General features: G+C 43.8%; 1 protein-coding gene across 2 annotated transcripts in view; it reads left to right on the top strand.

Moving 5' to 3' along the window:
• The window catches only part of LOC118384943 (vascular endothelial growth factor C-like), a 34,560-nt gene extending 17,734 nt beyond the window's left edge, over positions 1 to 16,826 (top strand). For both annotated transcript variants that reach the window (XM_035771661.2, XM_035771662.2), the window contains exons 2-7: positions 2,601 to 2,817; positions 9,753 to 9,943; positions 10,176 to 10,306; positions 11,280 to 11,383; positions 11,577 to 11,913; positions 16,128 to 16,826. In XM_035771661.2, the coding sequence (XP_035627554.2) occupies positions 2,601 to 2,817; positions 9,753 to 9,943; positions 10,176 to 10,306; positions 11,280 to 11,383; positions 11,577 to 11,913; positions 16,128 to 16,242 (1,095 nt within the window). In that variant the 3' untranslated portion in view covers positions 16,243 to 16,826. The remainder of the gene's footprint in view (positions 1 to 2,600; positions 2,818 to 9,752; positions 9,944 to 10,175; positions 10,307 to 11,279; positions 11,384 to 11,576; positions 11,914 to 16,127) is intronic.
• The last annotated feature ends 8,469 nt before the right edge of the window (positions 16,827 to 25,295 follow it).

The following is a 25,295-nucleotide window of genomic DNA, read 5'->3' as shown; positions in this document are numbered from 1 at the left end:
TGAAGCTGCCAGTTTGATTTCTTCTTTAATCAGCACAACAGTTTTCAGCTGTGCTAACATAATTATAAAAGTGTGGTCTAATGATCAATTAGCCTGTTAAAATGATAAACTTGGATTAGCTAACACAACATGTCATTGGAACACAGGAGTGATGGTTGCTGACAATGGGCCTCTGTCCACCTATGTAGATATTCCATTAAATATCAGACATTTCCAGCTACAATAGTCATTTACAACATTAACAATGTCTACACTGTATTTCTTATCAATTTGATGTTATTTTAATGGACAAAAAAATGTGCTTTTCATTCAAAACGAAGGACATTTCTATGTGACCCCAAATTTTTTGAACGGAAGTGTATGTTGTGATACTCAATACACTCTGTTAAGATACTCAAACTCTGTTGAGATTAAATATATAAATATATACACTGCTCAAAAAAATAAAGGGAACACTTAAACAACACAATGTAACTCCAAGTCAATCACACTTCTGTGAAATCAAACTGTCCACTTAGGAAGCAACACTGATTGACAATAAATTTCACATGCTGTTGTGCAAATGGAATAGACAACAGGTGGAAATTATAGGCAATTTGCAATACACCCCAAATAAAGGAGTGGTTCTGCAGGTGGGGACCACAGACCACTTCTCAGTTCCTATGCTTCCTGGCTGATGTTTTGGTCACTTTTGAATGCTGGTGGTGCTTTCACTCTAGTGGTAGCATGAGACGGAGTCTACAACCCACACAAGTGGCTCAGGTAGTGCAGCTCATCCAGGATGATACATCAATGCGAGCTGTGGCAAGAAGGTTTGCTGTGTCTGTCAGTGTAGTGTCCAGAGCATGGAGGCGCTACCAGGAGACAGGCCAGTACATCAGGAGATGTGGAGGAGGCCGTAGGAGGGCAACAACCCAGCAGCAGGACCACTACCTCCGCCTTTGTGCAAGGAGGAGCACTTCCAGAGCCCTGCAAAATGACCTCCAGCAGGCCACAAATGTGCATGTGTCTGCTCAAACGGTCAGAAACAGACTCCATGAGGGTGGTATGAGGGCCCGACGTCCACAGCTGGGGGTTGTGCTTACAGCCCAACACCGTGCAGGACGTTTGGCATTTGCCAGAGACCACCAAGATTGGCAAATTCGCCACTGGCGCCCTGTGCTCTACACAGATGAAAGCAGGTTCACACTGAGCACGTGACAGACGTGACAGAGTCTGGAGACGCCATGGAGAAGGTTCTGCTGCCTGCAACATCCTCCAGCATGACCGGTTGGCAGTGGGTCAGCCATGGTGTGGGGTGGCATTTATTTGGGTGGCCGCACAACCCTCCATGTGCTCGCCAGAGGTAGCATGACTGCCATTAGGTACCGAGATGAGATCCTCAGACCCCTTGTGAGACCATATGCTGGTGCGGTTGGCCCTGGGTTCCTCCTAATGCAAGACAATGCTAGACCTCATGGGGCTGGAGTGTGTCAGCAGTTCCTGCAAGAGGAAGGCATTAATGCTATGGACTGGCCTGCCCGTTCCCCAGACCTGAATCCAATTGAGCACATCTGGGACATCATGTCTCGCTCCATCCACCAACGCCACGTTGCACCACAGACTGTCCAGGAGTTGGCGGATGCTTTAGTCCAGATCTGGGAGGAGATCCCTCAGGAGACCATCCGCCACCTCATCAGGAGCATGCCCAGGCGTTGTAGGGAGGTCATACAGGCACGTGGAGGCCACACACACTACTGAGCCTCATTTTTACTTGTTTTAAGGACATTACATCAAAGTTGGATCAGCCTGTAGTGTGGTTTTCCACTTTAACTTTGAGTGTGACTCCAAATCCAGACCTCCATGGGTTGATACATTTGATTTCCATTGATAATTTTTGTGTGATTTTGTTGTCAGCACATTCAACTATGTAAAGAAAAAAGTATCTAATAAGAATATTTAATTAATTCAGATCTAAGATGTGTTATTTTAGTGTTCCCTTTATTTTTTGGAGCAGTGTATATTTATTGATTATATATACATATACATATATATGTAACCTTTATTTAACTAGGCAAGCCAGTTAAAAACAAATTCTTATTTACAATGATGGCCTACCAGGGAACAGTGGGTTAACTACCTTGTTCATGGGCAGAACGACAGATTTTTACCTTGTCAGCTCGGGGATTCAATCCAGCATCTTTTCAGTTCCTGGCCCAACGCTCTAACCACTAGGCTACCTGCTGCCCCGATAAACTCTGTTGAGATACTCAATATACTCTGTTGAGATACTCAATAAACTCTGTTGAGAGTTGAGACACTCAATAAACTCTGTTGAGACACTCAATAAACTCTGTTGAGACACTCAATAAACTCTGTTGAGACACTCAATAAACTCTGTTGAGACACTCAATAAACTCTGTTGAGACACTCAATAAACTCTGTTGAGACACTCAATAAACTCTGTTGAGACACTCAATAAACTCTCTTGAGACACTAAATAAACTCTCTTGAGACACTCAATAAATTTGTACATAGTATATTGCAGTGCATAATCAACTGATTTTGATTGAATTTTGTTAGATCAAATATATAAATCTGTTCATTTTGTTCCTCGATAGGCCCCGCTGGTTGGGGAGGGACTCAGTGATTTAGACACAGTGTCCAATGTGGACGAGCTGGTGGAGCTGTTGTACCCAGAGTACAGTCTGGTGCAGCATTGCCTACGTAGGAAAACCCAGCGCACCTCCACTCCTCTCCATCCTGAAGACGACGTCTGGGCCTGGGGCAAGCCCAGGGAGGGGGCACTGTACAAGTCTGACGACGGCACCTTTGACGGTAAGGCTCTTCAGTTAATTGGCCCTAATAACAGCCTACACCGATAGAGAAAGAAAGTTGTCTTCCCATCCCACAGGGTGCAGAATTTTGTGTGATAACCCCATTTCTCTTTCCCCAAACCCACAAATGGGTGTCTGTGTTAAAAGGAGAAAGAAAGGACTTTGTTCATGTTCCTAACAGTTAAAGAGGCACATAATTATGGTGGTCATCTGACAACAGAGATTGCACTAAAAAGGAAATGATTTGTTGAATTCAATCCTTCATCAAATGACATCTCTCATAATGTGGCTTAGTTTGTGGCAGTGTGGCTCTGTGATTATTGGAATGGGCTTTCCAAAAGGAAATGAACCATTCCAAAACTCTAACTGTAGATGTGGGTACAATGTCGTTGGATGTTGCAACCAACCAAGCAACATAGCCTAATCCTAATGCAGCAGCATTATTAGCGAGGCGCCGACAGAGATGGCCGCCTCGCTTCGCGTTCCTAGGAAACTATGCAGTTTTTTGTTTTTTTACGTGTTATTTCTTACATTAGTACCCCAGGTCATCTTAGGTTTCATTACATACAGTCGAGAAGAACTACTGAATATAAGATCAGCGTCAACTCACCATCAGTACGACCAAGAATATGTTTTTCGCAACGCGGATCCTGTGTTCTGCCTTTCAAACAGGACAGTGGAATGGATCCCATGCTGCGACCCCAAAAAACGACTCAGAAAAAGAGGGAAACGAGGCGGTCTTCTGGTCAGACTCCGGAGACGGGCACACCGTGCACCACTCCCTAGCATTCTTCTTGCCAATGTCCAGTCTCTTGACAACAAGGTTGATGAAATCCGAGCAAGGGTAGCATTCCAGAGGGACATCAGAGACTGTAACGTTCTTTGCTTCACGGAAACATGGCTCACTGGAGAGACGCTATCCGATGCAGTGCAGCTAACGGGTTTCTCCACGCATCGCGCCGACAGAAACAGACATCTTTCTGGTAATAAGAGGGGCGGGGGCGTATGCCTCATGACTAACGAGACATGGTGTGATGAAAGAAACATACAGGAACTCAAATCCTTCTGTTCACCTGATTTAGAATTCCTCACAATCAAATGTAGACCGCATTACCTAACAAGAGAATTCTCTTCGATTATAATCACAGCCGTATATATCCCCCCCCCCCCCAAGCAGACACATCGATAGCTCTGAACGAACTTTATTTAACTCTTTGCAAACTGGAAACCATTTATCCGGAGGCTGCATTCATTGTTGCTGGGGATTTTAACAAGGCTAATCTGAAAACAAGACTCCCTAAATTGTATCAGCATATCGATTGCGCAACCAGGGGTGGAAAAACCTTGGATCATTGTTACTCTAACTTCCACGACGCATATAAGGCCCTGCCCCGCCCCCCTTTTGGAAAAGCTGACCACGACTCCATTTTGTTGATCCCTGCCTACAGACAGAAACTAAAACAAGAGGCTCCCACGCTGAGGTCTGTCCAACGCTGGTCCGACCAAGCTGACTCCACACTCCAAGACTGCTTCCATCATGTGGACTGGGATATGTTTCGTATTGCGTCAGTTAACAATATTGACGAATACGCTGATTCGGTGTGCGAGTTCATTAGAACGTGCGTTGAAGATGTCGTTCCCATAGCAACGATTAAAACATTCCCTAACCAGAAACCGTGGATTGATGGCAGCATTCGCGTGAAACTGAAAGCGCGAACCACTGCTTTTAATCAGGGCAAGGTGTCTGGTAACATGACCGAATACAAACAGTGCAGCTATTCCCCCCGCAAGGCTATCAAACAAGCTAAGCGTCAGAACAGAGACAAAGTAGAATCTCAATTCAACGGCTCAGACACAAGAGGCATGTGGCAGGGTCTACAGTCAATCACGGACTACAGGAAGAAATCCAGTCCCGTCAGATACCAGGATGTCTTGCTCCCAGGCAGAATAAATAACTTTTTTGCCCGCTTCGAGGACAATACAGTGCCACTGACATGGCCTGCAACGAAAACATGCGGTCTCTCCTTCACTGCAGCCGAGGTGAGTAAGACATTTAAACGTGTTAACCCTCGCAAGGCTGCAGGCCCAGACGGCATCCCCAGCCGCGCCCTCAGAGCATGCGCAGACCAGCTGGCCGGTGTGTTTACGGATATATTCAATCAATCCCTAAACCAGTGTGCTGTTCCCACATGGTTCAAGAGGACCACCATTGTTCCTGTTCCCAAGAAAGCTAAGGTAACTGAGCTAAACGACTACCGCCCCGTAGCACTCACTTCCGTCATCATGAAGTGCTTTGAGAGACTAGTCAAGGACCATATCACCTCCACCCTACCTGACACCCTAGACCCACTCCAATTTGCTTACCGCCCAAATAGGTCCACAGACGATGCAATCTCAACCACACTGCACACTGCCCTAACACATCTGGACAAGAGGAATACCTATGTGAGAATGCTGCTCATCGACTACAGCTCGGCATTCAACACCATAGTACCCTCCAAGCTCGTCATCAAGCTCGAGACCCTGGGTCTCGACCCCGCCCTGTGCAACTGGGTACTGGACTTCCTGACGGGCCCGCCCCCAGGTGGTGAGGGTAGGCAACAACATCTCCTCCCCGCTGATCCTCAACACTGGGGCCCCACAAGGGTGCGTTCTGAGCCCTCTCCTGTACTCCCTGTTCACCCACGACTGCGTGGCCACGCACGCCTCCAACTCAATCATCAAGTTTGCGGACGACACAACAGTGGTAGGCTTGATTACCAACAACGACGAGACGGCCTACAGGGAGGAGGTGAGGGCCCTCGGAGTGTGGTGTCAGGAAAATAACCTCACACTCAACGTCAACAAAACTAAGGAGATGATTGTGGACTTCAGGAAACAGCAGAGGGAATACCTCCCTATCCACATCGATGGAACAGTAGTGGAGAGGGTAGCAAGTTTTAAGTTCCTCGGCATACACATCACAGACAAACTGAATTGGTCCACTCACACAGACAGCATCATGAAGAAGGCGCAGCAGCGCCTCTTCAACCTCAGGAGGCTGAAGAAATTTGGCTTGTCACCAAAAGCACTCACAAACTTCTACAGATGCACAATCGAGAACATCCTGGCGGGCTGTATCACCGCCTGGTACGGCAACTGCTCCTCCCTCAACCGTAAGGCTCTCCAGAGGGTAGTGAGGTCTGCACAACGCATCACCGGGGGCAAACTACCTGCCCTCCAGGACACCTACACCACCCAATGTTACAGGAAGGCCATAAAGATCATCAAGGACAACAACCACCCGAGCCACTGCCTGTTCACCCCGCTATCATCCAGAAGGCGAGGTCAGTACAGGTGCATCAAAGCTGGGACCGAGAGACTGAAAAACAGCTTCTATCTCAAGGCCATCAGACTGTTAAACAGCCACCACTAACATTGAGTGGCTGCTGCCAACACACTGACACTGACTCAACTCCAGCCACTTTAATAATGGGAATTGATGGGAAATGATGTAAATATATCACTAGCCACTTTAAACAATGCTACCTTATATAATGTTACTTACCCTACATTATTCATCTCATATGGGGGCGGCAGCGTAGCCTAGTGGTTAGAGCGTTGGACTAGTAACCGGAAGGTTGCGAGTTCAACCCCCCGAGCTGTCAAGGTACAAATCTGTCGTTCTGCCCCTGGACAGGCAGTTAACCCACTGTTCCCAGGCCGTCATTGAAAATAACTGTTCTTAACTGACTTGCCTGGTTAAATAAAGGTAAAATTAAAAATAAAACAAATATGCATACGTATATACTGTACTCTATATCATCGACTGCATCCTTATGTAATACATGTATCACTAGCCACTTTAACTATGCCACTTTGTTTACATACTCATCTCATATGTATATACTGTACTCGATACCATCTACTGTATCTTGCCTATGCTGCTCTGTACCATCACTCATTCATATATCCTTATGTACATATTCTTTATCCCCTTACACTGTGTATAAGACAGTAGTTTTGGAATTGTTAGTTAGATTACTTGTTGGTTATTACTGCATTGTCGGAACTAGAAGCACAAGCATTTCGCTACACTCGCATTAACATCTGCTAACCATGTGTATGTGACAAATACAATTTGATTTGATTTGATTTGACTTAAGATGGTCAAGAACAGAATGTTCCGGATGTTCTATTGTATTCCATATCAGTCAGGATATTCTTTATATCCCTGATACCCTGTCTGTTAATGTCCCTCCATTCGTCCCTGATACCCTGTCAATGTTCCTCCATTCATCCCTGATAACCTGTCTGTTAATGTTCCTCCATTCATCCCTGATACCCTGTCTGTTAATGTTCCTCCATTCATCCCTGATACCCTGTCTGTTAATGTTCCTCCATTCATCCCTGATAACCTGTCTGTTAATGTTCCTCCATTCATCCCTGATAACCTGTCTGTTAATGTTCCTCCATTCATCCCTGATAACCTGTCTGTTAATGTTCCTCCATTCATCCCTGATACCCTGTCTGTTAATGTTCCTCCATTCATCCCTGATAACCTGTCTGTTAATGTTCCTCCATTCATCCCTGATACCCTGTCTGTTAATGTTCCTCCATTCATCCCTGATAACCTGTCTGTTAATGTTCCTCCATTCATCCCTGATAACCTGTCTGTTAATGTTCCTCCATTCATCCCTGATACCCTGTCTATTAATGTTCCTCCATTCATGCCTGATAACCTGTCTGTTGCTGCTGTTCCTCCATTCGTCCCTGATAACCTGTCTGTTAATGTTCCTCCATTCATGCCTGATAACCTGTCTGTTGCTGCTGTCCCTCCATTCGTCCCTGATAACCTGTCTGTTAATGTCCCTCCATTCATCCCTGATACCCTGTCTGTTAATGTTCCTCCATTCGTCCCTGATACCCTGTCTGTTAATGTTCCTCCATTCATCCCTGATAACCTGTCTGTTGCTGTTCCTCCATTCGTCCCTGATACCCTGTCTGTTGCTGCTGTTCCTCCATTCGTCCCTGATAACCTGTCTGTTAATGTTCCTCCATTCATCCCTGATAACCTGTCTGTTAATGTTCCTCCATTCATCCCTGATAACCTGTCTGTTAATGTTCCTCCATTCATCCCTGATAACCTGTCTGTTAATGTTCCTCCATTCATCCCTGATAACCTGTCTGTTGCTGTTCCTCCATTCGTCCCTGATACCCTGTCTGTTAATGTTCCTCCATTCATCCCTGATACCCTGTCTGTTAATGTTCCTCCATTCATCCCTGATACCCTGTCTGTTAATGTTCCTCCATTCATCCCTGATAACCTGTCTGTTAATGTTCCTCCATTCATCCCTGATAACCTGTCTGTTAATGTTCCTCCATTCATCCCTGATACCCTGTCTGTTGCTGCTGTTCCTCCATTCGTCCCTGATAACCTGTCTGTTAATGTTCCTCCATTCATGCCTGATAACCTGTCTGTTGCTGTTCCTCCATTCGTCCCTGATACCCTGTCTGTTAATGTTCCTCCATTCATCCCTGATACCCTGTCTGTTAATGTTCCTCCATTCATCCCTGATAACCTGTCTGTTAATGTTCCTCCATTCATCCCTGATACCCTGTCTATTAATGTTCCTCCATTCGTCCCTGATAACCTGTCTGTTAATGTTCCTCCATTCATGCCTGATAACCTGTCTGTTGCTGCTGTTCCTCCATTCGTCCCTGATAACCTGTCTGTTAATGTTCCTCCATTCATCCCTGATACCCTGTCTGTTGCTGCTGTTCCTCCATTCGTCCCTGATAACCTGTCTGTTAATGTTCCTCCATTCATGCCTGATAACCTGTCTGTTGCTGCTGTTCCTCCATTCGTCCCTGATAACCTGTCTGTTAATGTTCCTCCATTCATGCCTGATAACCTGTCTGTTGCTGCTGTCCCTCCATTCGTCCCTGATAACTTGTCTGTTAATGTTCCTCCATTCATGCCTGATAACCTGTCTGTTAATGTCCCTCCATTCATCCCTGATACCCTGTCTGTTGCTGTTCCTCCATTCGTCCCTGATACCCTGTCTGTTGCTGCTGTTCCTCCATTCGTCCCTGATACCCTGTCAATGTTCCTCCATTCATCCCTGATAACCTGTCTGTTAATGTTCCTCCATTCATCCCTGATAACCTGTCTGTTAATGTTCCTCCATTCATCCCTGATAACCTGTCTGTTAATGTTCCTCTATTCATCCCTGATACCCTGTCTGTTAATGTTCCTCCATTCGTCCCTGATAACCTGTCTGTTAATGTTCCTCCATTCATCCCTGATAACCTGTCTGTTAATGTTCCTCCATTCATCCCTGATAACCTGTCTGTTAATGTTCCTCCATTCATCCCTGATAACCTGTCTGTTAATGTTCCTCCATTCATCCCTGATAACCTGTCTGTTAATGTTCCTCCATTCATCCCTGATAACCTGTCTGTTAATGTTCCTCCATTCATCCCTGATAACCTGTCTGTTGCTGTTCCTCCATTCATCCCTGATAACCTGTCTGTTACTGTTCCTCCATTCATCCCTGATACCCTGTCTATTAATGTTCCTCCATTCATCCCTGATAACCTGTCTGTTGCTGTTCCTCCATTCGTCCCTGATAACCTGTCTGTTACTGTTCCTCCATTCATCCCTGATAACCTGTCTGTTGCTGTTCCTCCATTCATCCCTGATAACCTGTCTGTTGCTGTTCCTCCATTCATCCCTGATAACCTGTCTGTTGCTGTTCCTCCATTCATCCCTGATAACCTGTCTGTTAATGTTCCTCCATTCATCCCTGATAACCTGTCTGTTGCTGTTCCTCCATTCATCCCTGATAACCTGTCTGTTAATGTTCCTCCATTCATCCCTGATAACCTGTCTGTTGCTGTTCCTCCATTCGTCCCTGATAACCTGTCTGTTGCTGTTCCTCCATTCGTCCCCAGTTATTCTGGAGGAGATCCAGCGTACCATGTGCAGTCCTCGGGAGGTGTGTCTGGAGGTGTCTAAAGAGTACCCAGAGAGCACACGTCACTTCTACATGCCTCGCTGTGTGTCTGTGCACCGCTGTGGGGGCTGCTGTACCCACGAGGGTCTGTACTGCACCAACACCAGCCATACTTACAGCAACAAGACGGTGAGCAACAGAGGACAAACTAGATATCATTCAAAATGTTCAACAATGCTGACACTCAAGTAAAGTTGCTCTTAAACTGTAATAACATTAGTAAGGACATTCTATTAACACATTTCAACATATCTATTTAAGTGAGTTGTCGTTTCATAGTATACAGTAAGAAAGGATATAAGGTAGAGCCCAAATCTGAACACCAGTCTTTGACACGGTGTTGTTTCTCCTGTGGACTCAGCTGCTGGAGATGACTCACCGTGAACACTCTGTGGTGATGGTGGCGTTCGTCAACCACACATCCTGTGAGTGTCTGTCCAAGAGGCCCCAGCACTCTGTCATCAGGAGGGCTGCTGCAGCCCACCTCACCGTGTGAGTGAGTAGTGAGGAGTAGTCACCTTCGAGACGCAACATCTGCCCCTGCAGATCGAGATACAATGTGGACACACACACAATTATTATTAAGCAATACCATTTTCAATAGCAATACCGTTTTCAATAGCAATACTGTTTTCAATAGCAATACCGTTTTCAATAGCAATACCATTTTCAATAGCAATACCGTTTTCAATAGCAATACTGTTTTCAATAGCAATACCGTTTTCAATAGCAATACCGTTTTCAATAGCAATACCGTTTTCAATAGCAATACCGTTTTCAATAGCAATACCGTTTTCAATAGCAATACCGTTTGGTTCATGTTGAACAACATCTTTTAGGTAGGTAGCCTAGCGGCTAAGTGCTTTGGGCCAGTAACCAAAAGGCCACTGGTTCGAATCCCCAAGCAATCTAGGTGAAAATTCTGTCCATATGCCCTTGAGCAAGGCACTTCACTCTCTATGCTCCTGTAAGTCGCTCTGGATAAGAGCGTCTGCTAAATTACAAAAAAAAAATCAATGTGAGAAGGTACAATGTAACAATATAGCTATCTGACTTTAGACAAGGATACTGAAACATTCCATCTGATCCTATCTGATGTGGACAACAACAAGGGTGTGACGATGCAAGGGAATGAGCTAGATCATCAGATATTTGGTCCAAAGTGCTTTGAGTGTGCATTTGCCTTTGAACTGAAGCCATGTGGAAGAGGCCATGTTTCCCCCTGCTCTCCTCTCCCTGTGTCGACTAACTGCTCTCGACTGCTGTGTGTAGGCTATCTGCCAGGCCAAGGCCAGCAGGGAGGAGAGCCAGATTCAGTTCCCTCTCACAGGGAGGAGCCACATGCCGCCCATGGTGTCCAGCCCCTTCACAGGAATGCTTTGTGAGAGTAGCCAAGCAGTCCCCCTAAGCCAAGAAAAGACCTCTGATCTGATCCTGGCCTGTGTGTCCCTGCTTCCCTCTGCAGGTGTTCTCCGCCAGATGTTCCCTGCAGTACAGGACTGGTCTGGGACCCCACCAGCTGCCTGTGTGTTCCCATGGACACAAGCTTCTTCTCTGAGAGAGAGCTGGGTAAGTTAAACTAACTCCATACCCATACAAGCCCAGTACAGTTGTTTCTGTTCGCCAACACCCAGAGATACCTCATAGGTCAGAGAGTTGGCAAATTAGGACGATATACATTGAAGTGACATGTACTAAACCACATGACGTCTGTCAATAAGGGACACTCAATAGCATCTCTCCTCTCCACCATCTGGTGCAGAACCCCTGGAGTCGGCCTTGCTGGCGCTGTGTGGCCCAAACAAAGTCCTGGACGAGGACAGCTGTGAGTGTGTGTGTGAGAACGGTCTGACAGAGGCCAGCTGTGGGCCGGGCTGGCGTCTAGACCAGGTGTCCTGTGAGTGTCTCTGTGAGGACCAGCCCGCCCCGGGGACCTGCCCTCCCAACCAACGCTGGGACCCAGAGCTGTGTGGCTGTGTGTGCCGGGCAGAGTGCCCCCGTAGCCAGCCTCTCAACCCAGAGACGTGCCTGTGCCAGTGCAGGGATAGCCCTCAGACCTGCCTGCTAGAGGGCAAGAGGTTCAACGCACACAACTGTAGGTAAGAAATAGAATCTAACACAGAAGGTATTTATTTCATATGATGCTGGATGTCCCCATAGACCTTTATAGAACCCCCCAGAACTATGATGCTGTCACGGTGGTAATAATATGTGTTGTTTGACCTAATTTGGATCGGACAGCGTGGGAACAAAAAGCTATTACTGTTATAGGGACAGTTATTTTTATTTGAAAAGAGCAAAACACAACATCTAAACCACTGTGAAATAAATATACACCACATTTTTTTAATTTTTTTCACCTTTATTTAACCAGGTAGGCCAGTTGAGAACAAGTTCTCATTTACAATTGCGACCTGGACTAATAGTATATGGACACCTGCTCGTCGAATATCTCATTCCAAAATCATGGGCATTAATATGGGGTTAGTTTGCTGCTATTACAGCCTCCACTTTTCTGGGAAGGCTTTCCACTAGATGTTGGAACATTGCTGCTATAACAGCCTCCACTCTTCTGGGAAGGATTTCCACTAGATGTTGGAACATTGCTGCCATAACAGCCTCCACTCTTCTGGGAAGGATTTCCACTAGATGTTGGAACATTGCTGCCATAACAGCCTCCACTCTCCTGGGAAGGCTTTCCACTAGATGTTGGAACATTGCTGCTATAACAGCCTCCACTCTTCTGGGAAGGATTTCCACTAGATGTTGGAACATTGCTGCGGGGACTTCCATTCAGCCACAGGAAAATTAGTGAGGTCAGGGCTCTGATGTTGAGTGATTAGGCCTGGCTCGAGGTTGGAATTCTAATTCATTCCAAAGGTATTTAATGGTGTTGAGGTCAGGGCTCTGATGTTGAGTGATTAGGCCTGGCTCAAGGTGGGCATTCTAATTCATTCCAAAGGTATTTAATGGTGTTGAGGTCAGGGCTCTGATGTTGAGCGATTAGGCCTGGCTCGAGGTTGGCATTCTAATTCATTCCAAAGGTGTTCGATGGTGTTGAGGCCAGGGCTCTGTGCAGGCCAGTCAAGTTCTTCCACACCGATCTCAACAAATCATTTCTGTGTGGACCTCACCTCGTTCACATTGCATTGTAATGCTGAAACAGGAAAGGGTCTTCCCCAAACTGTTGTCACAAAGTTGGAAGCACAGAATCATCAAGAATGTTCTTTTATGCTGTAGCGTTAAGATATCCCTTCACTTGAATTAAGGGGCCTAGCCTGAACCATGAAAAACAGCCACAGACCATTATTCCTCTTCCACCAAACTTTACAGTTGACACTATGCATTCCGGCAGATAGCGTTCTCCTGGCATCTGCCAGATGGTGCAGCGTGATTCATCACTCCAGAGAACGCGCTTCCACTGCTCCAGAGTCCAATGGCGGCGAGCTTTACACCATTCCAGCCAACACTTAGCATTGCACATGGTGATCTTAGGCTTGTCTGCAGCTGCTCGGCCATGGAAACCCATTTCATGAAGCTCTCGACAGACAGTTCTTGTGCTGACGTTGCTTCCAGAGGCTGTTTGGAACTCGTAGTGAGTGTTGCAACCGAGGACAGTGTATTTTCAATAACCAAAAATATAGTATTTCAGCTATTTGAAGCTGGTGTGCAAAACCGAAAGTAAAGTAAAAGACACAAAAACTCAACTTAATAATGGGATGCATAGAAATAGAGCACATAGAAAAGATCTACTGCTTCTTAGACTTGCTTTCAATAAGAATTACAGATCTATAACTCACATTTCTATGTAAATTTGGTCAGGTTATAATGTTAAATACTGTATTGTATAATGTTAAATACTGTATGCTATAATGTTAAATCCTGAATGGGTATAATGTTAAATCCTGAATGGGTATAATGTTAAATACTGAATGGGTATAATGTTAAATACTGTATTGTATAATGTTAAATACTGTATTGTATAATGTTAAATACTGTATGCTATAATGTTAAATCCTGAATGGGTATAATGTTAAATACTGTCTGCTATAATGTTAAATCCTGAATGGGTATAATGTTAAATCCTGAATGGGTATAATGTTAAATACTGAATGGGTATAATGTTAAATACTGTATTGTATAATGTTAAATACTGTATTGTATAATGTTAAATACTGTATGTTATAATGTTAAATCCTGTATTGTATAATGTTAAATACTGTATGTTATAATGTTAAATACTGAATGGGTATAATGTTAAATACTGTATTGTATAATGTTAAATCCTGTATGTTATAATGTTAAATCCTGAATGGGTATAATGTTAAATCCTGTATTGTATAATGTTAAATACTGTATGTTATAATGTTAAATCCTGAATGGGTATAATGTTAAATACTGTATTGTATAATGTTAAATCCTGAATGGGTATAATGTTAAATCCTGAATGGGTATAATGTTATGAATGGGTATAATGTTAAATCCTGAATGGGTATAATGTTAAATACTGTATTGTATAATGTTATGAATGGGTATAATGTTAAATCCTGAATGGGTATAATGTTAAATACTGTATGTTATAATGTTAAATACTGTATGCTATCACGTTAAATACTGAATGGGTATAATGTTAAATACTGTATTGTATAATGTTAAATCCTGAATGGGTATAATGTTAAATACTGTATTGTATAATGTTAAATCCTGAATGGGTATAATGTTAAATACTGTATTGTATAATGTTAAATCCTGAATGGGTATAATGTTAAATACTGTATTGTATAATGTTAAATCCTGAATGGGTATAATGTTAAATACTGTATTGTATAATGTTAAATCCTGAATGGGTATAATGTTAAATACTGTATTGTATAATGTTAAATCCTGAATGGGTATAATGTTAAATCCTGAATGGATATAATGTTAAATCCTGAATGGGTATAATGTTAAATCCTGAATGGGTATAATGTTAAATCCTGAATGGGTATAATGTTAAATACTGTATTGTATAATGTTAAATCCTGAATGGGTATAATGTTAAATACTGTATTGTATAATGTTAAATCCTGAATGGGTATAATGTTAAATCCTGAATGGGTATAATGTTAAATCCTGAATGGGTATAATGTTAAATCCTGAATGGGTATAATGTTAAATACTGTATTGTATAATGTTAAATCCTGAATGGGTATAATGTTAAATACTGTATGCTATAATGTTAAATCCTGAATGGGTGTAATGTTAAATCCTGAATGGGTATAATGTTAAATCCTGAATGGGTATAATGTTAAATACTGTATTGTATAATGTTAAATCCTGAATGGGTATAATGTTAAATACTGTATGCTATAATGTTAAATCCTGAATGGGTATAATGTTAAATACTGAATGGGTATAATGTTAAATACTGTATGCTATAATGTTAAATCCTGAATGGGTATAATGTTAAATACTGTATTGTATAATGTTAAATCCTGAATGGGTATAATGTTAAATACTGTATGCTATAATGTTAAATCCTGAATGGGTATAATGTTAAATACTGTATTGTATAATGTTAAATCCTGAATGGGTATAATGTTAAATACTGTATGCTATAATGTTAAATCCTGAATGGGTATAATGTTAAATACTGTCTGCTATAATGTTAAATCCTGAATGGGTATAATGTTAAATCCTGAATGGGTATAATGTTAAATCCTGAATGGGTATAATGTTAAATCCTGTATGGGTATAATGTTAAATCCTGAATGGGTATAATGTTAAATACTGTCTGCTATAATGTTAAATCCTGAATGGGTATAATGTTAAATCCTGAATGGGTATAATGTTAAATACTGTATTGTATAATGTTAAATACTGTATGCTATAATGAGCAATACACATTTCAGTGGAACGTCAAATCCACATAGTTCACAGTTCTACACATCTGTTAAACGTAACGATAACTACAGAAATATTACAAAACACTTCTCGATAGTAACAAGACTTACATAAGAAGTACAACTCTAGCGTGAGAATTCATATCCTGCTTACTTCCCTTAACATGAAGCTGAGGCAAGGCACCTGACACATTTCTTTGGAATGGAGAAACAAGATTTTCCAGTAAGCACAGAATTCCCCTCTCCAGCAAGAGATTTTTTTTGAACACTGGAAAGAATCATTAAGGCTATGGGGATTGGTCCCAGATTACACGCACGCGCATAAGTAGCCTACACATGCAGGGTCATGCACGCAGCCCACAGTTATATTGAAACTACATTACATTGCGTAAAACCAACAGTTCTGTCTGTTTCTCTTCCCCTACACCAAGCTGTTACCGGCTGCCCTGCAGAAAGCCACACAACAGCTGTCCAACAGGCTTCTACTACAGCCACTACGTCTGCCAGTGCATACCCAACCACATGAGGTCAGGGGAGTGGAACTGACAAAGCTGGCATTACCAGCACTGGTGCCAAACTCTAGGGTCAATGTACTGTAACTGTATGGTGGAAACGAGGCGGTGTGTTTGCAATGTAGAGCCGGTAGATGGAGGCTAGAATAGGGGAATGTTTTTTTAATGAATTCTCCTGATAGGCCGCGAGGCTCTCCATCGTCAGACCAGGGAACATACAATGAAGCACACAACGATGCAGTCATCTATATACTGCAGGTCATGGTCAGAATCATGGACATTATTGACATTGCCTCAGATTCATTATGTGTGGCTGTTAAAATGAAAAAAAATATTCATTCCATAAAATGAAATAATTTTTAGATTATCTGACATTGATATTTATTGCAAGTGACCCTGCAGCTCTCCGAGATGACGATGACGTAACTGGGAAGAAACGCCCTGACATGAGAAGGAAGACAAAATACTGAAATGTAAAGCCCATGCATATACTGTATTGTACAAAACGTGTGACTGTAGTCAGTGGTGTCTGTGAATGAAAAGTGTGTTTTTAATGTCATATCCTATTTGTATTGTATTTAAAATACACGCTATTGATAAAATAAAATACAAACTTGATTGGCTTTGGTAAATGTGTACGGTTGTGTGTTTGATAAGAGTTTTGTGACAAGAAGTTTGACAACAGACTATGGGAACCAGACCAGATTGGCACCATGGAGAGTGTGATGTGATGTCTCCAAGCACAAAACAAAGGAATTGAAAAACACAACACTCCTGCAGTGAAAAGGGATCCAAGACCTTTGTCTCAAATTCCTCATACCAGCCGTATGTGTTTGGAACAATAAACACTATCTCGAGGTCAATTGCAGAGAGATCTAATTCACGTCTGGCTTGTGTCTTTAGAAACTGCCATCCACAGTTGGTACTCTAAACCAGCGCAGCCCTCTGTACAGAAACAGGTCTGCATAGCTAAACTCAGTGATAGTAGCTTTTGTTTGTGATAATCCAAATAGTTTGGTTTATAAGTAGGCCTACAGAGTAGAGACAGTACTTTAGACGGTTGACTCTTTGTCAAGGGTATTATATGTTTTGTTAGCGGAAAGGTCACTTTTTTTTGTTTTTACAAAGTTCAATATTGTGAATCTCAATTTCAAGGCTACACCACTGTCTCAAAGTGTCAATTAAAGTGTCAATTGATCTCATGAAATGTATTTTTCTCAGTTACTATGATTGAAGGGGAGGAATGGGAAGACACACAGTTCTCTTTGATGCTCTTCCTAAATCCTGTTAGCATAAATTGTGGAAAAGATACTATGTTATGCCTATGGCCAGAATAGTCAAGTCTGAATCTGCCCTGTGAAGAGTCTCTTCCAGCTTTGTGTTGTTCCTAAACCTGGAGCAACAACTCTTACTTTCAATCAACAGTTACTATGATTGAAGGGGAGGAATGGGAAGACACACAGTTCTCATTGATGCTCTTCCTAAATCTTCCTGGTATAAATGATGGAAAACATACTATGTTATGCCTGTGGCCAGGACAGTCAAGTCTGAATCTGCCCTGTGAAGTCTTAATAACCACCATGAATTATTCTGAATAAACAACTCATTGCAGCAACCTGTAGATTTGGCACACATTATGAGACGCTGGACAAGTTAATTTACTAGTTCTCACCTCTGTACAAAAAATAACTGACAGAGAGAAGTACAGAGTGGCAGAATAAGATGGAAACCAGCTGTCTACATTCAAATGGAGAGGTAGCAATAAAACTGTTGTAAGTGTATTAGTGCTGCTAGGGGTGTATGAGTGCTGCTAGGGGTGTATGAGTGCTGCTAGGGGTGTATGAGTGCTGCTAGGGGTGTATGAGTGCTGCTAGGGGTGTATGAGTGCCTATTGCTAGGGGTGTATGAGTGCTGCTAGGGGTGTATGAGTGCCTATTGCTAGGGGCGTATGAGTGCCTATCGTTAGGGGCGTATGAGTGCTGCTAGGGGTACATGAGTGCTGCTAGGGGTGTATGAGTGCTGCTAGAGGTGTATGAGTGCTGCTAGTGGTGTATGAGTGCTGCTAGGGGTGTATGAGTGCTGCTAGGGATGTATGAGTGCTGCTAGGGATGTATGAGTGCTGCTAGGGGTGTATGAATGCTGCTAGGGGTGTATGAGTGCTGCTAGGGATGTATGAGTGCTGCTAGGGGTGTATGAATGCTGCTAGGGGTGTATGAGTGCCTGTGGCTAGGGGTGTATGAGTGCCTAGGAGTTGCTAGGGGTGAGTGCCTGCTGCTATGAGTGCCTGTTGCTAGGGGTGTATGAGTGCCTGTTGCTTGGGGCGTATGAGTGCCTATTGCTAGGGGTGTATGAGTGCCTATCACTAGGGGCGTATGAGTGCCTGCTGCTAGGGGCGTATGAGTGCCTATTGCTAGGGGCGTGTGAATGCCAATTGCTAGGGGCGTGTGAATGCCTATCGCTAGGGGCGTATGAGTGCCTATCGCTGCTAGGGGTGTATGAGTGCTGCTAGGGGCATATGAGTGCCTATTGCTAGGGGTGTATGAGTGCTGCTTGGGGTGTATGAATGCTTCTAGGGGCGTATGAGTGCCTATTACTAGGGGTGTATGAGTGCTGCTATTGGGGATGTATGAGTGCTTCATTTACTAGCTCACCTCTGTACAAAAATAACTGGGTGTATGATGTGCCTGCTGCTAAGGGTGTATGAGTGCTGCTAGGGGTGTATGAGTGCTGCTATGTGCTAGGGGTGTATGAGTGCTGCTAGTGCTGCTATGTATGAGTGCTGCTAGGGGTGTATGCTGCTATGAGTGCCTATTGCGTTAGGGTGCTGTATGTAGTGCCTATCGTTAGTGGGCGTATGAGTGCTGCTAGGGGTACATGAGTGCTGCTAGGGGTGTATGAGTGCTGCTAGAGTGCTGTATGAGTGCTGCTAGGGATGTATGAGTGCTGCTAGGGGTGTGCTGCTATGAGTGCTGCTAGGGGTGTATGAGTGCTGCTAGGGATGAGTGCCTATTGCTAGGGGTGTATGAGTGCTGTATGAGTGCTGCTAGGGGTGTATGAGTGCTGCTAGGGGTGTATGAGTGCTGCTAGGGATGTATGAGTGCTGCTAGGGATGTATGAGTGCTGCTAGGGGTGTATGAGTGCTGCTAGGGATGTATGAGTGCTGCTAGGGGTGTATGAATGCTGCTAGGGGTATATGAGTGCCTATGGTCTCAGCAATCACCACCACAGCAGGAGAAAATGATTGACTTGCTTTGCCCCTCATCTGGAGAGAGGGAGGTTAACAACCCAGCATGAATACTGTAATTGGGTGTTAGTTCTTTACAGCAGCAACAGCATGGACAACTCAGTCTCACAGTATCTTCACATATACAACCAAATATAAGTATGGATATCCTGTCAATTTCCTTTCCTGCATCACCTGTTCAAACATAGAGGTCTCCTGAGACAGACACTCCCCACAGACATCAACATCTAGTTTTGATTTACGTTTGGTTGAGTTGTCAACTAACATCAATTCAATGTGAAATCTTTATTTTTTAAATGGCACCATGTCATTTGATTTAGGTTAAAAGTTGGGTGGAAAAAAATATGAAATTCTCTTAAGTTGATTACTTTTTGCAAATCCAATCAGTTTTCCACGTTGATTTAAAGTCATCATATTAAATTATTTTGTTGAAATGGCGTGGAAACAATGTTGATTTAACTAGTTTTTGCCCAGTGGGCTACATTTTAAGAAATAACTGATTTCTGTCAAACTAGCCTCTGGAGCTCTGTCAAAAGGTAGTGTTTAGGGATGGGGGAAAAGAGTGACACCAATCAGCCCCCCAAGGGCTGGAACTGCCCAGGCCCGGTCTAAAGGAAGTGTTTAGTTCCCATCACTTCTGCTTAAAGCTATTTGTCAGAGAAGAAGACCATGTACTGGCTGCGACTGTGAGGCTGATTTAGCTGTGTTATGAATGACGTGCCTTCGGAAAGTATTCAGACTCTTTGACTTTTTCTACTTTGATCAGAATTACAGTGTAGACATTGTTAATGTTGTAAATGACTATTGTAGCTGGAAACGGATGATTTTTAATGGAATATCTACATAGGCGTACAGAGGCCCATTATCAGCAAACATCACTCCTGTGTTCCAATGGCACGTTGTGTTAGCTAATCCAACTTGATCATTTAAAAGTCAAAAACCCTTTTGCAATTATGTTAGCACAGCTGAAAACTGTTGTCTGATTAAAGAAGCAATAAAACTGGCCTTCTTTAGACTAGTTGAGTATCTGGACCATCAGCATTTGTGGGTTTGATTACAGGCTCAAAATGTCCAGAAACAAAGTACTTTCTCCTGAAACGCATCAGTCTATTTTTGTTCTGAGAAATGAAGGCTATTCCATGCAAGAAATTGCCAAGAAACTGAAGATCTCGTACACTGCTGTGTACTACTCCCTTCACAGAACAGACCAAACTGGCTCTAACCAGAATAGAAAGGAGTGGGAGGCCCCGGTGAAAAGTAAGAGGACAAGTACATTAGAGTGTCTAGTTTGAGAAACAGACGCCTCACAAGTCCTTAACTGGCAGCTTCCTTAAATATTACCCACAAAACACCAGTCTCAACATCAACAGTAAAGAGGTGACTCCGGGATGCTGGCCTTCTAGGCAGAGTTCCTCTGTCCAGTCTCAACATCAACAGTAAAGAGGTGACTCCAGGATGCTGGCCTTCTAGGCAGAGTTGCAAAGAAAAAGAGTTGCAAAGAAAAAGCCATATTTAGACTTGCCAATAAAAAGAAAAGATTAAGATGGGCAAAAGAACACAGACAGCGGACAGAGGAACTCTGCCTAGAAGCCCACATCCCAGAGTCGCCTCTTCACTGTTGATGTTGAGACTGGACAGAGGAACTCTGCCTAGAAGCCCACATCCCAGAGTCGCCTCTTCACTGTTGATGTTGAGACTGGACAGAGGAACTCTGCCTAGAAGGCCACATCCCAGAGTCACCTCTTCACTGTTGATGTTGAGACTGGACAGAGGAACTCTGCCTAGAAGCCCACATCCCAGAGTCGCCTCTTCACTGTTGATGTTGAGACTGGACAGAGGAACTCTGCCTAGAACAGAGGAACCCACATCCCAGAGTCACCTCTTCACTGTTGATGTTGAGACTGGACAGAGGAACTCTGCCTAGAAGCCCACATCCCAGAGTCCACATGTTGAGACCCAGAGTCACCTCTTCACTGTTGATGTTGAGACTGGACAGAGGAACTCTGCCTAGAAGCCCACATCCCAGAGTCGCCTCTTCACTGTTGATGTTGAGACTGGACAGAGGAACTCTGCCTAGAAGCCCACATCCCAGAGTCGCCTCTTCACTGTTGATGTTGAGACTGGACAGAGGAACTCTGCCTAGAAGCCCACATCCCAGAGTCGCCTCTTCACTGTTGATGTTGAGACTGGACAGAGGAACTCTGCCTAGAAGCCCACATCCCAGAGTCGCCTCTTCACTGTTGATGTTGAGACTGGACAGAGGAACTCTGCCTAGAAGCCCACATCCCAGAGTCACCTCTTCACTGTTGATGTTGAGACTGGACAGAGGAACTCTGCCTAGAAGGCCACATCCCAGAGTCGCCTCTTCACTGTTGACGTCGACTGTATTTCTGATCAATTTGATGTTATTTTAATGGACATTAATGCCTTTCTGTCAAAAACAAGGACATTTCTAAGTGTCCCCAAACGTTTGAACGGTAGTGTAAGTATTCAGACCCTTTACTCAGTACTTTGTTGAAGCACCTTTGCAGCGATTACAGCCTCGAGTCTTCTTGGGTATGACGCTACAAGCTTGGCACATCTGTATTTGGGGAGTTTCTCCCATTCCTCTCTGCAGAACCTCTCAAGCTCTGTCAGGTTGCATGGGTAGCGTTGCAGCACAGGTATTTTCAGGTCTCTCCAGAGATGTTTGATCAGGTTCAAGTCCAGGCTCTGGCTGTGCCACTCAAGGACATTCAGAGACTTGTCCCGAAGCCACTCCTGCATTGGCTTGGCTGCGTGCTTAGTGTCATTGTCCTGTTGGAAGGTGAACCTTTGCCCTAGTCTGAGGTCCTGAGCAGGTTTTCATTAAGTACATTTACATTACATTTACATTTAAGTCATTTAGCAGACGCTCTTATCCAGAGCGACTTACAAATTGGTGCATTCACCTTATGACATCCAGTGGAACAGCCACTTTACAATAGTGCATCTAAATCTTTTAAGGGGGGTGAGAAGGATTACTTTATCCTATCCTAGGTATTCCTTAAAGAGGTGGGGTTTCAGGTGTCTCCGGAAGGTGGTGATTGACTCCGCTGTCCTGGCGTCGTGAGGGAGTTTGTTCCACCATTGGGGGGCCAGAGCAGCGAACCGTTTTGACTGGGCTGAGCGGGAACTGTACTTCCTCAGTGGTAGGGAGGCGAGCAGGCCAGAGGTGGATGAACGCAGTGCCCTTGTTTGGGTGTAGGGCCTGATCAGAGCCTGGAGGTACTGAGGTGCCGTTCCCCTCACAGCTCCGTAGGCAAGCACCATGGTCTTGTAGCGGATGCGAGCTTCAACTGGAAGCCAGTGGAGAGAGCGGAGGAGCGGGGTGACGTGAGAGAACTTGGGAAGGTTGAACACCAGACGGGCTGCGTCAAAGTACTTCTGTACTTTGCTCAGTTCATCTTTCCCTCGATCCTGACTAGTCTCCCAGTCTCTGCCGCTAAAAAACATCTCCACAGCATGATGCTGCCACCACCATACTTCACCATAGGGATGGTGCCAGGTTTCCTCCAGACGTGACGCTTGGCATTCAGGCGAAAGAGTTCGGACTTGGTTTCTTCAGACCAGAGAATCTTGCTTCGCATGGTCTAAGAGTCTTTAGGTGCCTTTTGGCAAACTCCAAGCAGGCTGTCATGTGCCTTTTACTGAGGAGTATCCTCTGTCTGGCCACTCTACCATTAAGGCCTGATTGGTGGAATGCTGCAGAGATGGTTGTCCATCTGGAAGTTTCTTCACAGAGGAACTAAGGAGCTTTGTCATAGTGACCATTGGGTTCTTGGTCACCTCCCTGACCAAGACCCTTCTCCCAATTTCTCAGTTTGGCAGGGCAGCCAGCTCTAGGAAGAATTTTGGTGGCTCCAAACTTCTTCCATTTAAGAATGACTGTGTTCTTGAAGACCTTCAAATGTTTTGGTACCCTTCCCCAGATCACAATCTTGTCTTGGTGCTCTACAGACAATTCCCTCAATCTCATGGCTTGGTTTTTGCTCTGACATGCACTGTCAACAGTGGGACCTTATATATATAGGTGTGTGCCTTTCCAAATCATGTCCAATCAATTGAATTTATCACAGGTGGACTCCAATCAAGTTGTAGAAACATCAATGGAAACAGGATGGCACCGGAGCTCAAATTTGAGTCTCATAGCAAAAGGGTCTGAATACTGTTTTACATTTTTAATAGTTAGAAAAATGTTCTAAAAAGGGGTGTTTTCGCTTTGTCATTATGGGGTATTGTGTTGTCATTATGGGGTATTGTGATGTCATTATGGGGTATTTTGATGTCATTATGGGGTATTGTGTGTAACATAACAAATGTGGGGAAATTCAAGGGGTCTGAATACTTTCAGAATGCACCATGACCTACTGGACCTTCCTCTACAAGTAACGGTGCAAACAAAATGGTTGATAAACAAATTTAACAAAAATAACTGTTGTTGAACAAACAAAAAAGATGGGCCTTTTCTCAGGAGCTAACGGGGAAACTTTAAAACAGTTGATTGTGTACTGTAGGTGGCGGTAAACTAGACTCCTCCACACACAAACCATGGAGACCAAACTAAGATCTGGGCAAGATACAAAGAAATAGCATCAGTTAACTCTAACATGAAACTGTTTTTATAGGTGTAACTGCGTCAGATAATGTTAATGCTTTCACTTTGACCAGGATTTTGTAATGTTGACTTTGTGGAATGAAAACAACCACCTACCAGTAATCTGGAGATGAATCAGGAAATGTAAGAACTAATCCATGAAAGGCATTTCACAATTCAATACACCATTGTTTGGATGAGAAAACATCCGATACAACAGCCAGCCACTCAGGATTTAAGGAGTGCTGATGCCCTGGCATGGTGTGATGTGTGTAATAACACAAGATCATTTCTCAACCTCCACAGCGTGGCTGCTTGCACTGTAGACTATGCAGTAGGTGTTGAAATCAACACTATAAATGCACATTCCTTTCATTAAATTTAAGTTTGCTTCCCAATACTTTTTATGTAAATGTTCTCACCAAATAAATAATGACAGGGGAGTGGTTTTGACACAAGGCCTTGTGACGACAGTGGCTGCCAGGGCTGTTGTATGTCCAACCTTCCATGATTAGCCTACAACAGAGTTTACTACAGTACACCAGACACCATTGTTTATTAGACTAGATGAGTTTAGTCATCACACGAACAGGGTCGCAGATTTAATAGCAGGATACAGTGAAATCCTTCAACTCCGAGCTCCAACAGTGCAGGTCAAAAAGCGAAGTGATTGAAGCAATAATAAAAAATACAATATGAATTACAATAGATAAAAATAAAATGCATTGGTCACATGCATTGAATACAAAAGGTGTAGACTTTACAGTGAAATGCTTACTTACAAGTCCATTCCCAACAACGCAAAGTTAAAAAGACAAATATTTACTAAATAAAAAAACGAAGTAACACAACAAACAATTAAGATTATTTAATAAATAATCAAGAGGGTCAATGTAAATTGTCCGGGTGGCCATTTGATCAACAAATTCAGCAGTCTTGAAGTCGGAAACTTTTCAGGTGCCTTTTGGTCCCGGACTCCGTACCACTTGCCGTGTGGCAGCAGAGAGAACAGTCTTTGACTTGGGTGGCTGGAGCCTTTGACAATTTTTAGGGCCTTCCTCTAACACTGCCTGATATAGAGGTCCTAGATGGCAGGGAGTTCGGCCCCCGTGTTGCGCCGTGCGCACTACCCTCTGTATCACCTTGTGGTCAGATGCCGAGCAGTTGCCGTGATGCAGCCACTCTTGATGGTGCTTTTTCAGGATCTTAGGGTGCATGCCAAATCTTT

The sequence above is a fragment of the Oncorhynchus keta genome, chromosome 6 (assembly GCF_023373465.1).
Source record: "Oncorhynchus keta strain PuntledgeMale-10-30-2019 chromosome 6, Oket_V2, whole genome shotgun sequence".
Classification (NCBI taxonomy): Eukaryota; Metazoa; Chordata; class Actinopteri; order Salmoniformes; family Salmonidae; genus Oncorhynchus; species Oncorhynchus keta.
The sequence above is the reverse complement of the archived record's forward strand: the minus strand, read 5'-3'. Positions and strand labels throughout refer to the sequence as shown.